The sequence below is a fragment of the Capricornis sumatraensis genome, chromosome 10 (assembly GCF_032405125.1).
Source record: "Capricornis sumatraensis isolate serow.1 chromosome 10, serow.2, whole genome shotgun sequence".
NCBI lineage: Eukaryota > Metazoa > Chordata > Mammalia > Artiodactyla > Bovidae > Capricornis > Capricornis sumatraensis.
The window spans coordinates 96,336,395-96,351,049 of NC_091078.1; the positions used below are offsets into that span (position 1 = coordinate 96,336,395).

At 50.1% G+C, this 14,655-nt stretch overlaps 2 protein-coding genes across 3 annotated transcripts in view; both read left to right on the top strand.

Moving 5' to 3' along the window:
• USP4 (ubiquitin specific peptidase 4) overlaps nucleotides 1–9,674 on the top strand; it is a 40,090-nt gene extending 30,416 nt beyond the window's left edge. For both annotated transcript variants that reach the window (XM_068982919.1, XM_068982921.1), the window contains 7 exons: nucleotides 1,619–1,846; nucleotides 3,358–3,428; nucleotides 3,681–3,799; nucleotides 4,130–4,279; nucleotides 5,310–5,413; nucleotides 7,854–7,942; nucleotides 8,342–9,674. In XM_068982919.1, coding sequence (XP_068839020.1) covers nucleotides 1,619–1,846; nucleotides 3,358–3,428; nucleotides 3,681–3,799; nucleotides 4,130–4,279; nucleotides 5,310–5,413; nucleotides 7,854–7,942; nucleotides 8,342–8,500 — 920 coding nt within the window. In that variant the 3' untranslated portion in view covers nucleotides 8,501–9,674. The remainder of the gene's footprint in view (nucleotides 1–1,618; nucleotides 1,847–3,357; nucleotides 3,429–3,680; nucleotides 3,800–4,129; nucleotides 4,280–5,309; nucleotides 5,414–7,853; nucleotides 7,943–8,341) is intronic.
• On the top strand, nucleotides 9,672–13,553 carry C10H3orf62 (chromosome 10 C3orf62 homolog). The gene is made up of 3 exons (XM_068982922.1): nucleotides 9,672–10,330; nucleotides 11,012–11,103; nucleotides 12,577–13,553. The coding sequence occupies exons 1-3, from the start codon at nucleotides 9,921–9,923 to the stop codon at nucleotides 12,840–12,842; spliced, it is 768 nt and encodes a 255-aa protein (XP_068839023.1). The 5' UTR covers nucleotides 9,672–9,920; the 3' UTR covers nucleotides 12,843–13,553.
• The last annotated feature ends 1,102 nt before the right edge of the window (nucleotides 13,554–14,655 follow it).

The window sequence follows — 14,655 nt, forward strand, 5'->3', positions numbered from 1 at the left end:
AGGAAGAATTACTGCCTTCTTTCAAATCCCAGCAGTGAGTCTTGGTGCGTAGGCTTCAAACTCTTGTTTAATGTTGAAATAATTCTGACTTCTTTACTGTCACGGCTGCTTGTTAGGTCCATGGTGGCTGTGCCCTGCTGAGTCTCTGGGTGTCCCCGGCACAGTGCCATGCTCCAGGAGTGAAGTGAGCTGGTTAGGGAAGGAATCTTTGTAACACTGGCTATTTCAGAGTGCTGTTCATGGGGACCCGTGTCACACCCTCACCCATGGCTCTGCTCTTCCTGGGGCCTGGCAGGAAACTGTGCTGTGTTATCCTGGGCCTGACTTGTCCTTCCTCATGAATGGTCCCAAGACACACTGTCCTTGAAAGTGAATTTTTATGGACAATACACATCTGACCTCCTTTCGTCAGTTTCCATTTCTACTGCTACTTCCCTCAGTATATAAACTTCTTATTTTGAATCTTCTTCCTCTGTTACTTTTACATCACCTTTTGGAGTTGTCCCTATCTTTGTTGAAATGACGTACCTGGTACCTTAGCTTTCTCCTTTGGCTGCCCAACAGCAAAAAGTATGATCGTGGATTTTTTATTGCAGTCATATGTACCAGCCAGTTCTCTGGGAAAAATATTCATCTGTACAATGCCTCTTAAAGCTCTGTCTCTCTCTCTCTCTCTCTCTCTTTTTAATTCTCTCCCTCATTTTTGGTCGGGGAGAGCTGTGCAGTGCCACGTGGCTTACAGGATCTTAATTCCCTGATGAGGAATTCAACCCTGATCCACAGCAGTGAAAACACTGGGTCCTAACCACTGAAGTGCCAGGAAATTCCCCCTCTTAAAACTCCTGAAACTTGGCAATTCCAAAGGAATAAAGAGAAAAAAGGAGGGGAGGATCCTGTATGCCCTGTTACTGGGACCTGTCACGGCAGCTGCACCGGGAAGGCATTCAGGAAATTCTTGTTGAGAGAGTCAGCAGGTTCCTTGTGGAGGAACTGAAGATTTTCACTTAATATTTGTGTTCTTTATCATGTTTAAAAATTTGCATTTAAATTGTTTCTTACCAGCCTGTCTTCTTGAGTATTGAGTATGTGTTTAATTTTGGTCTTTTGGTGACTTTCTTGGTGGTCCAGTGGTTAAGACTCTGTGCTTGCACTTCACAGGGTGAAGATTCAATCCCTGGTCAGGGAACTAGTATCCACATGGTGTGTGGCCAAAAAAAATAAATACTTGGTCCTTTTCTCTCTGTGGGCCTGATGATCAAGTTGAAGAGTCAGACTATGTCAGGTGAAGCCCAGTAATGTAACCAAGTGGTAAGGGGCCCAGATTCAGGACTGGCAGGATTGCTCGCAGTTTTGTTCCTTCGCCTGATCCCTTGAACCGCTCTGGGGCCCTGCATCCTCCTCGTGGAATAGCAGTGCCCTCTTGCCTGCTGACCAGGTTGTGAAGAGGGTCACGTGTGAATTTAAGTGCCTTGTAAATGCAGAGAAGTGTATATAGTTTCACATGCACAGGACAGAACCTGGAAGGAAGCACCACAGTTCGGCATGAAGTAAAAATCTCAGCGTTGACATGGCGAATTCCGTACACTTTTTTTTTTGTTTCTTCTCATTTGTGTGCTAGGTGAAGATGAAGAGGAAATGGAGCATCAGGAAGAAGGCAGAGAGCAGCTCTCAGAAACGGAGGGCAGTGGGGACGATGAGCCAGGAAGTGACCACGGCGAGGCCACCCAAAAGAAGAGCAAAGGCCGGCCTTGCCCCAGAAGGCTTTTTACGTTCAGCCTTGTGAACTCCTATGGCACAGCCGACATAAATTCCCTTGCCACTGATGGGAAACTACTGAAACTCACCTGTAAGCACCTTCTCTGACTTTGCAAACTCGGCTTCGGGGGACTTAGGGTCTATTGGAAAATCCTTTGTATTCAGCACTCACCACATTGGGCTTCTCTGGTGTCATCGTGTGACTCCAGGGACAGACACTTGAGTGATCCTTGGCTGGCGGCTCCCCAAAGACTGTTTCAGAGACAGGACCTGGCTCTAATCCTTCCTGCCGCCGCTTCCTCGGCCTTCTTGTCAGGCTTTTCTCTTCCGACCTTGATGACTTCATTCTGAAGTACACTGTCCCTTCAGTCCCACCACCCTTCTTCAGGACCTTTGCTGTCGGTGATAACACTTCTCGTGACCCTCCTTAGGTGGCAGCATTTCCCCGGACATAGGAGAATACATGCAGATTTCTTTTGTTCCATGAGAATACTCTAGAGATGCGGCCCGTCTAGAGGATGCTCATGGATTTCACAGGCTGTTACCTGGAGCCTGTGATTGGGATCTGTAGACAAGAAGGGACATCCACGTGGAGTGTGTGTTGTGTGTTGAAAGTGCATGTGGTTGATGAAGGTGCCTACCCAGGGTCAGGAAGGGAGCTGCAAAAGCATCTCTTGTCTTTGACTTCCTTCATTGGAGAAGAGGTTTGCTACATGTTCTCCAGCTAGCTACCTTGCTTTCTTCCCGTAAAAAAAAAAAAAACTTAAAAATACTGAGTGTTTTAAACATCTTTACTGAGATCGCTTTGGATCTCTATATCTGTCAGTCTTTCTGTAGCTTCATGGTGTCTGGGCAGCTTCTTCTCTTTATTGTGAAGTGAAAGCCACTCAGTCGTGTCCCAGCTCCACACAGTCCATGGAATTTTCCTGGCCAGAATACTGGAGTGGGTAGCCATTCCCTTCTCTAGGGAAACTTCCCAATCCAGGGATCAAACCCAGGTCTCCCACAATGCAGGCGGATTCTTCACCAGCTGAGCCACTAGGAAAACCCAAGAATACTGGAGTGGGTAGCCTATCTCTTTTCCAGAGGATCTTCTCAACCCAGGAATCAAATCTCCTTCCTCCCCTGCTATGCTATGGCCTGGAAGATGCCTCCAGGCAGTAAGCTTGGGCCATGTGGGCATCACCTTATTTTCTGCCTTCTCTCAGGGATCTCACTCTTGCTCTGCCTAATATTCAGTGTCTGGAAACAGTTGTGTCATCTGTCTTGTCAGGTTTTCTTGTGGTTTAAGAAGAGAGGAGAAACCTAGTCACTGTTATTCCATCTCGACCTGTGTCCTTTCAGAATTCTGTGTCGTTCCATGAATCTAGAGTATATTGCAGCCTCTAGAGCGTATGCGGAGGACGTTTTTGCCAGAGGCTCTGGGGCCCAGGGGTTCCGGGTGGGCTGGCCCCAGGCAGAGCGCTGCTCTCGGCAGTGGCTGCTGCTGGGTGGGCAGGTGTTAGAACACAGCCTGAGTGTGCTCCTCCCTCGCGTTGCCTGCGGAGCCTCTCCTGTTGCTGGCCTTTCCGTAGTGAGTGACACTCTGGTCCTCCTCCACAGCTCGGTCCACGCTAGCCATCGACTGGGACAGTGAGACCCGGAGCCGTTACTACAACGAGCAGGAGTCTGAGGTAGGTCACTCGGGATTCTTGGTCAGGGGATGTGCTGGTTTCTGCTCTGGGGAGGTCTCTCTCACCAGTTCCACAGCCGGCTTCACGGCTTATCTTTCAGACTGAGAATGAAAGGCATCAAAAGATTCTGTTATTAAATGCTCAGCAGCTCCAGAAAGTCCGTTATATTCCAGGCAAAAGAGCTCATGAGGTGGTGGCTCAGCCTGGTGAGGTTTTGTTTGCTCAGCCAACTCAGCACTTTGTTCCTCACAGACGTACGAGAAGCACGTCAGCATGTTGCAACCTCAGAAGAAAAAGAAGACGGCGGTGGCCCTGAGGGACTGCATCGAGCTCTTCACTACCATGGAGACCCTTGGGGAACATGACCCCTGGTAGGCAGCTCCCCACACTGAGCAGGGGCACGCAGGCACCCTGGGGCTCGGAGATCATTACGTACATGGTGGGACCATGTATGTAACACAGACCTTTTTATTTGGATCTGTCACTTTTGTACATGGCTGACAGAGAAACACATATTTCTGTGTGAATTGTGCTTTCCAGCCTCAGAAGGCCACCCTCTGTGGGAAGGTGGCTTAGAGACCTCACTGCCCTGAAGCAGTCTGATGGTTGCAGAACAGGATGTTACGGGGTTGTCTCCATGCTTGTGTGCCCGGGTGGCCCTGGCTCCCTGCCTCCCCACTCAGCAGAGGTTTTTGTTTCAGGTACTGTCCCAACTGTAAGAAGCACCAGCAGGCCACAAAGAAGTTTGACCTGTGGTCCTTGCCAAAAATCCTGGTGGTCCACCTCAAACGTTTCTCCTACAATAGATACTGGAGGGATAAGCTTGATACAGTCGTGGAGTTCCCAGTCAGGTGGGTCCCTGGGCTGCAGTGGTATTTTGGGGAAAATTAGAAACCATGCAGACCATCTGGGCACTGATAGGCAGAGTGTTTTGCCACCAAAGGCTTTTCTGCATTAAGATGTGTGTGTTGCTGGGCTCTGGGCAGTTAGGATTTTAGGCTCATTTCCCCTCCTTGTCTAGGGAAGATAGAACCACGTCCCCTCTTGAGTCCCTATGCAGCTTGACTAACCTGGTCTTCTTACCTGTCCTTGGTTCCTGGGAGCCCAGACTCAGTAGGACAGCACACGAACGTGCTGCTCCGCATTAATGCAGGAGCACAGGACGCAGAGAGTAATCTGCTGGGGAGAGTTGGATTGTTGGGGGCCGCCCTTGGTGGTGCAACTCCACCGCAGTCCTGTTCTTGGGGCAGGGGCTGGGACTGGCTGGCTTCTTGGGTCCTCTCAAGTCCCAGGGTACAGAGTGTAAGTGACACAGTCGGTCAGCAAGGTAGGAGTTCCCCATAACATGCGGATTTAAGAATGCTTTCTTCAGGGGCAGGTGTACAGGTAGATAGATAGGTGCAGTGTGGACATATCAGTGGGAGGACCTAGATGGCAGTAAGTCAGCAAATAGAGGTATTTGTTGTCAAACTCTTTTTTCTGTATATTTAAAATTTTAGAAATAAAACATTAGGGGAAAAAATGCTTTGAGGGGCCTGTTTTAGTATTTAGCTTACATTTTTATGGCACTAACTGTGATTCTGACAGTAATAGCCATTTCTACAAAGTTGCAACAGCCCTCACGTCTGTGCCCAGAGCCCTTCCTTGCCATCTTGTCAGAGGTTGGAGTTCCCCAGGAGGCTTCCCTTCTCCAGCCTAACATGTCAGTGGTCAGAGCAAGACCCCAGGGCACCTTCTGTCTGGACTCTTCATCTGTTCTTTCTGCAGTTAGTCCCTGAGGGCCTCCTGTGTTCTAGCCTGTTGCGTGAAAGGGGTGGCTAGATTGCTCTGACTTCTCACAGTGTAAGGTATTGAAGGGTTCTTTCTGTTTTCTGTGCTTAGAGGTCTGAACATGTCGGAGTTTGTCTGTGACCCGTCAGCGAGGCCATATGTGTACGACCTCATCGCCGTGTCCAATCACTATGGAGCCATGGGGGTTGGCCACTGTGAGTACTGGCATCTGCTCCCCTCTGAGATATTGAAACACCCTTGGGCACTCATCTGTCACCAGCCTTCCCTGTGTCAGCCACTGCCCTAAGGACTTAACTTATACAGCTCTTCAGGCCTCAAGTTGCAGGCTGCCCCTCAGTTGTTTTGGTAGGGTGGTGGTTCATATCCTTTAATCCAAAAATCCACTTCCAGTAAATCTATCCTTCGAAATTACTGGACTTTGGGGAAAAGCTTCATGTACAAAGGTATTTACCCATTTATACCGGTGGCTCAGACTGTAAAGCATCTGCCCACAATGCAGGAGACCTGGGTTCACTCCCTGGGTTCGCTCCCTGGGTTGGGAACATCCCCTGGAGAAGGAAATGGTAACCCACTCCAGTACTCTTGCCTAGAAAATTCCATGGATGGAGGAGCCTAGTGGGCTATATAGTCCATGGGGTCTCAAAGAGTCGGACACAACTGAGTGACTTCACTTCACTAGTGGAAAATAGTAACAGCATAGGTGATCAGCAGCTGGCACTGCTGTCCATCTGCTTGATGGCACACAGCCATTGTGAAATAAAATTATTAATACCACGGGGAAATGCCCATGAATGTGTTCAGGGGAAACAGCCACACAAAATTGCATCATTACAGAAAGTAGTATCACAACTATGTACACTGAAACAAAAGGCAAACTGATAGGAGAGGGGACAACCTAGAAAGAGAGAGACCAAAATGTTCATTTTACTTTTTTTTTTCCTTTGTTCTACTTTATTTTCCGGGATTTCTGTGATGTGTAGGTTTACTTGGCATTTCTACTTTCACTAGTCTGTCTGGTCACTTGTTTACGGAAGGTGGTAGTGACGCTGAAGTGAGGAGCTGGGTCTCCTCATGTCTCCTCTGTTGCATCTGCGCCATGACAGCTGCCACAACACCCAGTGTCAGGACCCCAAGAGATGGCACCGTGGGGGGGTCAGCTCCATTTACCCTCACGGTGGATTATGAACTGCCCCAAACCCCAGTCTTCTCTCCTGTACTGGTAAGCTTTTTCTGTTGGCCCAGGTCTGTTCTCCTGCCTCTCTATTCTTACCATATCACCTCCTGCCTTTGGATGGCTGCTCATTCTCCAGCCCTCAGGTCTACATTCCAGGCCATCGGAAGAAGGGGTAGAAAGGGCCTCACCTTCCTTTTTAAGTAGACTTCCCGGAAATCCCCCTCAACTCCTCTACATACGTCTCATTGGCTATAACTTGGTCACAGGACTACCAACTAGCTGTAGAAACAGGTGGGAAGGAAAAATTGTGCCTGTCTAAAAACTGGGACTCTTCTAGAGTGGCTACTTGCAATACCTGTGATCATACCACATCCGATAGCACTTACTCTTCTCTAACTTTTTTCTCTCTGCAAATTAATTTTGATATCTGTATTCATTCATACTGGACCCCTGTATTCGTTTAATTATTTTAGCATACAGACATACTGCTTGGGCACGTTACTTAGCTTCCGTATGCTTCAGTTTCTTTATCCAGGTTAGGCTGGTTGTGTGCAGACCCACACTGGGTCCACAATTGGAACACCGTGATTGAGAGCCATCACTGTTGCTGTTCCGCCACGCATGGACAGCAGGGTCAGCCCCTTGGCACCTTCTCGGTCACTTTGTCCTGTGTCCTTCACCACCGCTTGGTGCAGTAAGCACCGCAGTGAAGAATAGTTAAACAGCCTGCCAGAGCCACACAGCAGGTCGAGACCAGAAACCGGATCTCCATCAGACTGAGTCGTTTCTGAGAGTCTGAGTGAAGCAGGAATCGGGTATCACTGCTGAGACTGTTGTGAACACTTCTTGCTCAGAAAGTGTAAAATCAAAACCGAAAGTGTTCACTCTGTAAAATACTTGGACGGGTGTGAGGAATTGTTACTGAGCCGCAGATTCTTGACTCAAGAGTTTCAAAGACAGATACATTTAAGTTTTCTTGTTCACATCCCAACTCTGCCAACCCAAGCCCCCAGTGTGTCTCTCACTGGGATAACCCCACAGGCTCCAGAGGCAGTGAGAGACAATAGTAGACTGTCAGTCCTGGATACACTGGGGGTGTTTGACTTGGCATGGTTTTTTGACAGCTATTGTTTTGCTTAAATCTTAAAAAGTATCAGCTCCTTTTATGGATCTCCTAACTCTGAATTAGTGCTCATGGCTGTTTTCCCCAAAGTTACAGTTTAAAGGCTTAGTCCCCAGCAGCTCCATTTTTACCCTTTTAAGTGCCTTTTTGAGAAGGGAAGATCTTACTTTTTTTTACGGATGAGTTCTCTTTCGGTTCTTAGGACACAAGCTGTAAATTACCTTTAATTTCAGACTCTGGATATGTGTCATGTTTTGGAGTTGTTGAGTGCCAGCCTACTGAGCTAGCCAGATCACCTCTCTTGATGACCAGCTAGCATATTCTCTTGCCTTGGCAGACACTGCGTACGCGAAGAACAAACTGAACGGGAAGTGGTATTACTTTGATGATAGCAGTGTGTCCCTGGCCTGTGAGGATCAGATAGTGGTGAGTAGGCCCTCATACCTGGTTCCCACTCTTACCTTTAGGGATTAGAGCTGGGAAGAGTCCCCCAGGCTAGTTGGTTATTGAGTCATCCTGCTGGGACAGTGGGAACTAAGTGCGGTAGAGAAAGAATTGACTACCGTTCCTTCCGGGACCCTTCCTAAATGAGACACTTGACTCTCCTGAGTCTGTCACAGGGCTCCTACCTTTCCCGACACCCTGGACATGGTCAGCATGAGCCAGCCTTAGGTGGTACGGCTTTCACCATCACTTCAGTGTGTGGATGCGCAGGGCAAGACGGCGGATCCCTGAGGGTGGTGTGTTTTGAATAGAGACCAAAGCTTGCGGGGAATGGGTGATTGTTCCAACCTGTGAATGGATGTTGTGCCTCGTGTGTTTTAGACGAAAGCAGCTTACGTGCTGTTTTACCAGCGTCGAGACGATGAGTTTCATAAGACACCGTCACTCAGTTTTCCTGGCTCTTCTGATGGCAGTGCAAGACCAAGCAGCTCACAGCAGGGCACGGGGGATGACGAGACTTACAGCATGGACACCAACTGACCTGCCCAGTGCCCCTGCACCACAGCACCAGTGCCACCCCCCAGGAGAACACCTTTGACACTGCAGACTGCTAGTGTGCCGTCTAAAAACCAGATGAGGAAATTTCCTTTTATGAGCAGAAGAAAAAAAAAAAAAGACCCTGTTTGCTCAGAAGGGTTATGTCAAGAGGCTGAATTATTTTTTTTTTATACAGGTGGTAAAAATTTTCTGTAAAACAGGTAGAGCTCCAGAGTTGGGGTTGGTGGTGGGGAGCACACAGTGGAGAGTGTCTGGCGGATTCCAAAGAGTGGAGAGGAACACACTGTCATGGAGTGGGGGGCCACCCTGCCCTCCTGGATTTCGGATTCTGGTGCTGGTTACTGGTCCTCCCAGTGGTCTACCCACAGTAAATCAACCTCAAGTAAACTTGATGTCGTCCCCTTTTCCCTTACTGTGCACTGAGATAGGTTTATAATACCCGAAAAAGTAGCCACTGACGCCCCTTTGTTTCCCTTTGAGTCACCTTGAATTGCCAGCTTCCTTCTCCCTAATGATGCTTGGTGGTAGGCTTCCTGCCCTTCAGTCTCCTGTGGAGCCTGGCAGTTCTGTTCTGTTCCCAGCATCCTTGATGAATTGAGACTGTTGGATATGGTCTGGCACTTGTATTAGGTCTCACTTAAATATCAGGACACGACACTGCTGGGCACCAGGTCTCCCGCAGCCGTCTGTCTCCGGGTTGGCTTCGGAATAGGAGCTTTCCTGGGCTTGGAAAGGGCTCCCGTTCTGCCGGGGACTTTGGTTAGAAGTGAGATCCCCGCCCCTCGGCCACGGCCACGGCCACCGTGGTCTGATTTCCCCACCCTTTCCCCGGGCCTTACGGCCATTGTTGCTGTCCCCTCCGTGCGTGCGTGGGCCCTCTGCTTCCCCATCACGCTGCGTGGGTTCAAAGAACGAGGTCATCCATGCGTCCCTTGTCTGACCTTTAACCCTAGCCGTGGGGGTTGGGCTCGTTAGTCCTGGACACGCGCGATCCCCTGATGAGAGCGCGCGAGACCGACCGACCGTTGGCGGGGTCGGCGGTGCGGTTTCTGGTTTCTCCGGCTGATGGGTGAGGACGCGGACGTGGATCTCCGCCCTGGGCGGCCACGGGGTGGGGCCTGAGAGCGGAGTGGGGGTGGTCGGGAGCCGAGGAGGAGGGCCGGGCTCGATCGATCGCCGGTTCTTTCCTCCCCGGTGGAGAAGTGGGGACGCAGCTGTTCCCGCGATGAGAAAATCTCCCCGCGAGTGAGTTTCTCAGCTTTGACCTGTGGCGGGGTTCAAACTCAAGGAAACAAATACCCCTTCGTGGTCGGTTTACAACCTCATCTGTACCGCTATTCTCACGTTGTTCTGTGCATTTCCAGTGTATTACATAATAAAGACACGGTCGCTTTTAGGGAAGATGTCTGAGAAACTGAGGAGATGCAGAAAGGAGCTGACTGCAGCCATCGACCGGGCCTTTGAAGGAGTCAGCCATTCCCAGGAGTGCTCGGGCCGCCCGCGGGTGGAGCCCGACGCCGCCCCGCTCTCCTTCCCCCTCCCCGTGCACCGGCTCCTCTGCCGGAGGCACCCGCTGGTAGCCTGCTCTTCTGCGGCTCCATTCTCTCCCATCCCTGGCGCTCTGGAGAATGAGAACGTGGCTTTTGGACCAAACCATGCCCCCGTGAATGCAAAGCCCCAGGCGCTCTGCCCCAAAAGAAACCCTCTGAGCAGCAAGGAAAACATCCTGGTGCGTTCCTCCATTTTGGCACCCGAAAGACAGTTTTGGCGAGCAGCAGGAGATGGGGAGAACTGGAAAAAAGACAGTCTAAGGTGATTCCAATCTCATGGGTTTAACAGCTACAATTAGAGGGATCTCCTATCTGGGGGTAAAAAAAATTGTTGAAAATCCTAAGCTGGGTCCATAACAGATTTTTCCCTCCCCTTGGGGGCTCTACTGAAGATAGAAATGGCAACCCACCAGTATTCTTGCCTGGAAAGTCCCATGGACAGAGGACCCTGGTAGGCTACAGTCCATGGGGTCGCAAAGAGTCGGGCACCACTGAGCGACTTCACTCACTAGGGCCTCTAAGTCTTCCCTAGACCTTGTCTTCTCCCACGTGGTTGCAAACTGCCTGGTCTTAGGAACCTTTTAAAGGCTAATTAAAATTTAAGTTTACTTTTGCATCATCTCTTAGCAAGGAGGACCACGTGGGCTGAAATTTCCAGGTTCTGCCATCTTGGCTGCCCTGGAAGCAGAGACTGAAGAAGCCGTTTAATTGTTTCAGTATTAAAAATATCTGTGCTTTTATTCACAGACATTAATGGGCATTAGGATGCTTTTAGTCAACTTCACTGACTTAGTGGTTCCCAGTTTTTGAATCACAACATAAATGGCAATTTAAAGGACTAGTGTTTGTCTTTAAGCTTATCTAACACTGAGGTCACCTCCGATACTTTCTTGAAAGAGGATCTAATCCTCTGCCTTTTTTTTTTCTCTCCCGGGGGCTGCAGGAATGATACAGAGAAGGATGTGAAAGTTGACACAAGCATCCCACTCAGTGGTTCCAGCCAAGAGGTTACAAAGGATCTGCTTGATATGATTGGTGAGTTCAGAGGGCTGCTCCATCCTCTCCCTGAAAGGATAGATCCTTCACCGAAGCCCCCAAGTCAGCAAGTGTCATAAAAAACACTTAGGTCTCTTCCATTGGCTTGGTAGATTTGTTTGGTTCACAGCAGGCTCCGTGCAGAGAGCCTTCATGGAGCTGATAGCCTGGAGGAGTCACATCCATCAAGTCATTTCATAAATGTACAGTTAGAGTGAATCCCCGGAGGCCAAGGACCGCAGCCACTGTTGGTGGATGAGTTTATTTGTGAAGGAAACAGGACATAGGCAGAGATGAAGAGAGGGGGAGTAGTCCATCTCAGGTGGGTGGTGGTAACACAAGATTAAAAGAAAAGTTAGAAGCCCAAACCTCCCCTTTAATTCTGCCATCCACCAGAAAGGCGACCACTGTTAACACAGTGCGGTATATCCTGGCGTAGACACTTTCTTGCTACACACATATCTGTATATTCTGCATGTGAACTTCACGCGCCCTATTTTCACACAATGCACAGTGGCCAGACAGCTTCTAATTAAGAGATCCATAGCCTTGGGAGCAGCCCAAAGCTGTTGGCTCTGAAGGGTCACCAGGTTATGGGGCAGGAAAGGAGGCGGTCTGGTGAGGGGTGGTGTATGCCCTGGGGCACAAAGCGAGACCCCTGCCCTTGCTCTAGTGACCCGAGTCTCCTCCCGTGGTCCCGGTAGGTGAACGGAAGTCATCGCTGCCTCTGCCTGCCTCCCTCCATGGCCCCTGCCATCTACAGGAAGCATTTTTCTCCTCTTCTGGCTGTGGTCCATGGCTCTCTGTGCTATGTGCTATGCTCAGTTGCTTTGGTCATGTCCAGCTCTTTGCCACCCCATATACTATAGCCCACCAGGCTGCTCTCTCCATGGGTTTCTCCAGACAAGGATCCTGGAGTGGATTACCATGCTCTCCTCCAGGGGATGTTCCTGACCCAGGGATCCAATCCACATGTCTTATCTCTCCCACACTGGTAGGTGGGTTCTGTATCACCAGTGCCACCTGACCAGGTTAGATCTTAGTTCTCCGACCAGGGATTGAACCCACGCCCTGTGCAGTGGAGGTTATGAAGTCTTAACCACTGGACCGACAGGGAAATCCCAACAGGCAGCATTTTACTTATTCAAAAGACCCCACACAGTGTCTTGTGTCCTCAAGTCAGGGAATAGTTCCCCAAGAGCCAGAATAGGCACATGCATCTCTGTATCCTCCCACTTGGAGGATACATCCTCCTTGGAGACCAGTGGCTGTTTGGGACTCAGTAAATACCTGCGCTAGAAAGGGGGGCAGCAAGCCCATGTTACCATGTGACAGCCTGCCAGCCCAGGTCAGGAGCACTGGCTTTGCACGCTCCCAGGAGACGGCCACCCATTTGTGGTTTTTAACTTCTGCTTGAAATCCCTTCAGAATTCTCCCACTGGATTTCTAATGCTGAATGTTTTTATTTTTAAGACCATACAAGCATCCGAACTATTGAAGAATTGGCTGGTAGACTAGAATTTGAAAACGAGTTGAACCGTGTGTGTGGCCACTGCGAAGATTCATCTTTCAAGGACGAAGCCTGGGCCTTGCTGGTGGATGAGAGCCCTCAGAAGGCCCCGGACGCAGACTCTGGCGGCCTCAGGCAGGCTTTCGATGACCACAATATCGTGGAGACTGTTCTGGACTTGGAAGAGGACTACAATTTGATGACCTCTTTTAAATACCAAATTGAGTAAGGACAGTTGACTTCAGCTTTGATTCTTCACAGTAGGAGACTGATGTTAGGATGTCTGTGCAGGTTAGTCACAATCATCAGGGGCCACTTCAAAGGCTTAGCAGAATCTGAATTACCATGACCTTTTAACTTCTAGTGGTTTCCCTTTTTCAGCTGACAGTCCAGTTTTTTGGTTGTTGTTGTTTGGTTTTTTAACTCTGCTGCTTTAAAATGTTTCTCTTTTCACTTTTTTTTTTTTCCTAACATCTTGACTGTTTTTTGGATTGCTGTTCAATATACACAGTACCCAAGGCAGGTGCAGGTCGTGGGCCTCGGCTGTGTCTCTTGAAGTTCTTTTCCATGGGCCCTGAAGACGTACACGTTCCACAAGCAGTGTGGGCTTCCTGGTCCCCTGGGATCAGCCCATCCCAGGCCAGCTCAGTGGAGGAACTGGCCTCAAGAGGGCCCTTGGCCCCAGGCCCCAGCCACACACATCATGCCCTCCTCATGGGCAGAGCCTCAGTCCCTCCATCCTTGCCCGTGCCCAGATCAGAGGCCTCTTACTTGTTTCCAGGGAGCTGGCAGCATCCAGCTCCTGTTCTGGCAGGACATTCCCGTGAGGCCAGCCCACCATACACCCACATCAGACATCTGGGCACTCAGCTGAGTGGGGAAAGGAAGGGATGAGTACAGGTCCTGCTCATTCACTTCATACCTGAAGCTCATCCATCCCATTCCAGGACTGGACCCCCAGGAGGCCACAGGTGGTTCCCATGACAGTGACTGTACTGGGATAAGATGGACGGGGGCAGGGAGGGGCTGAGCCACTGCCCTCTGAGGTCAGCATGGTAGCAGCAGCTCAGCAGGGCTGGCTTCAGCCCCACCACTTGAGAGAAAGGACACCATCAGGGATTATTTGGACCCATCTCTCAAAACCATGATGTTCTTTCAGGAAAACTAATAAACTGTTGAGTAAGGTATGATATCTCCCAGAAGCTGAGTGTCAGGGAACTGCTCACCCCGTTGGCTCATAGGGGAGGATGGGGGCAACGAGGTTGGTGCAGAGCTGTTTGTTATGACATAAAACTCAAAGAGCTGGAGAGGAAGGCCTGGGGCCCGAGGACATCCCACGAGGCTGTATTTTAGGCTAGTGACCCAGCATCCAGGCAGGCTGCAGGGCTGGCAACACCCCATCACCACCACAGGTCTAGAGATTCATCTGGGCCCCACAGGTGGAGACCTTGCACCTAGTTCTTAGTGGTGCAAAGCCAGGCACCTGCCTGACCCCTAGCCACTTCAAGGAACAGGCCTCCGCTGCCTGGTCAAGGGCAGAGTGGCTAACCAGAACCTCCTCCCAAGCCACCTGACAGTTCCTGCAGTGGATAATAAACACTCGCAGATGGTGGCGTCGGGGTTCACTTTTTAGTCCCTGAGCCGGAGGGACAGGAGCAGGTAAGAAGAAATACTTACAGCCTCTTGGCTGCTGCACTCAGGAGAAGGGGCTGTCTGGATGGAGACATGTCGGGCGACTTGATATTCAGAACACCATGTCTCCCAACAGTGAGTTCCAAATAATATGTATTGATGTGGATCGTCTCCCAGAGAGGAGGCGAAGCGTAATCTCCATCCTCCCCAGTCTCTGCCCATCACTACCTCTGGAGAGTGAGCTGGACTTAGTAACTCACTTTCCAGGAAGAGAGCTGGGGAAGAGAGCAGAGACATGGACAAGCCTGGCAGATGCTACTTAACCAGGTGATAAAGGTGCATCCCCCCCGTGCTGTCCTGTGCCCCTCACCCACCCCTGACAGGATGCAACGAGATGGGGCTTCATTTTA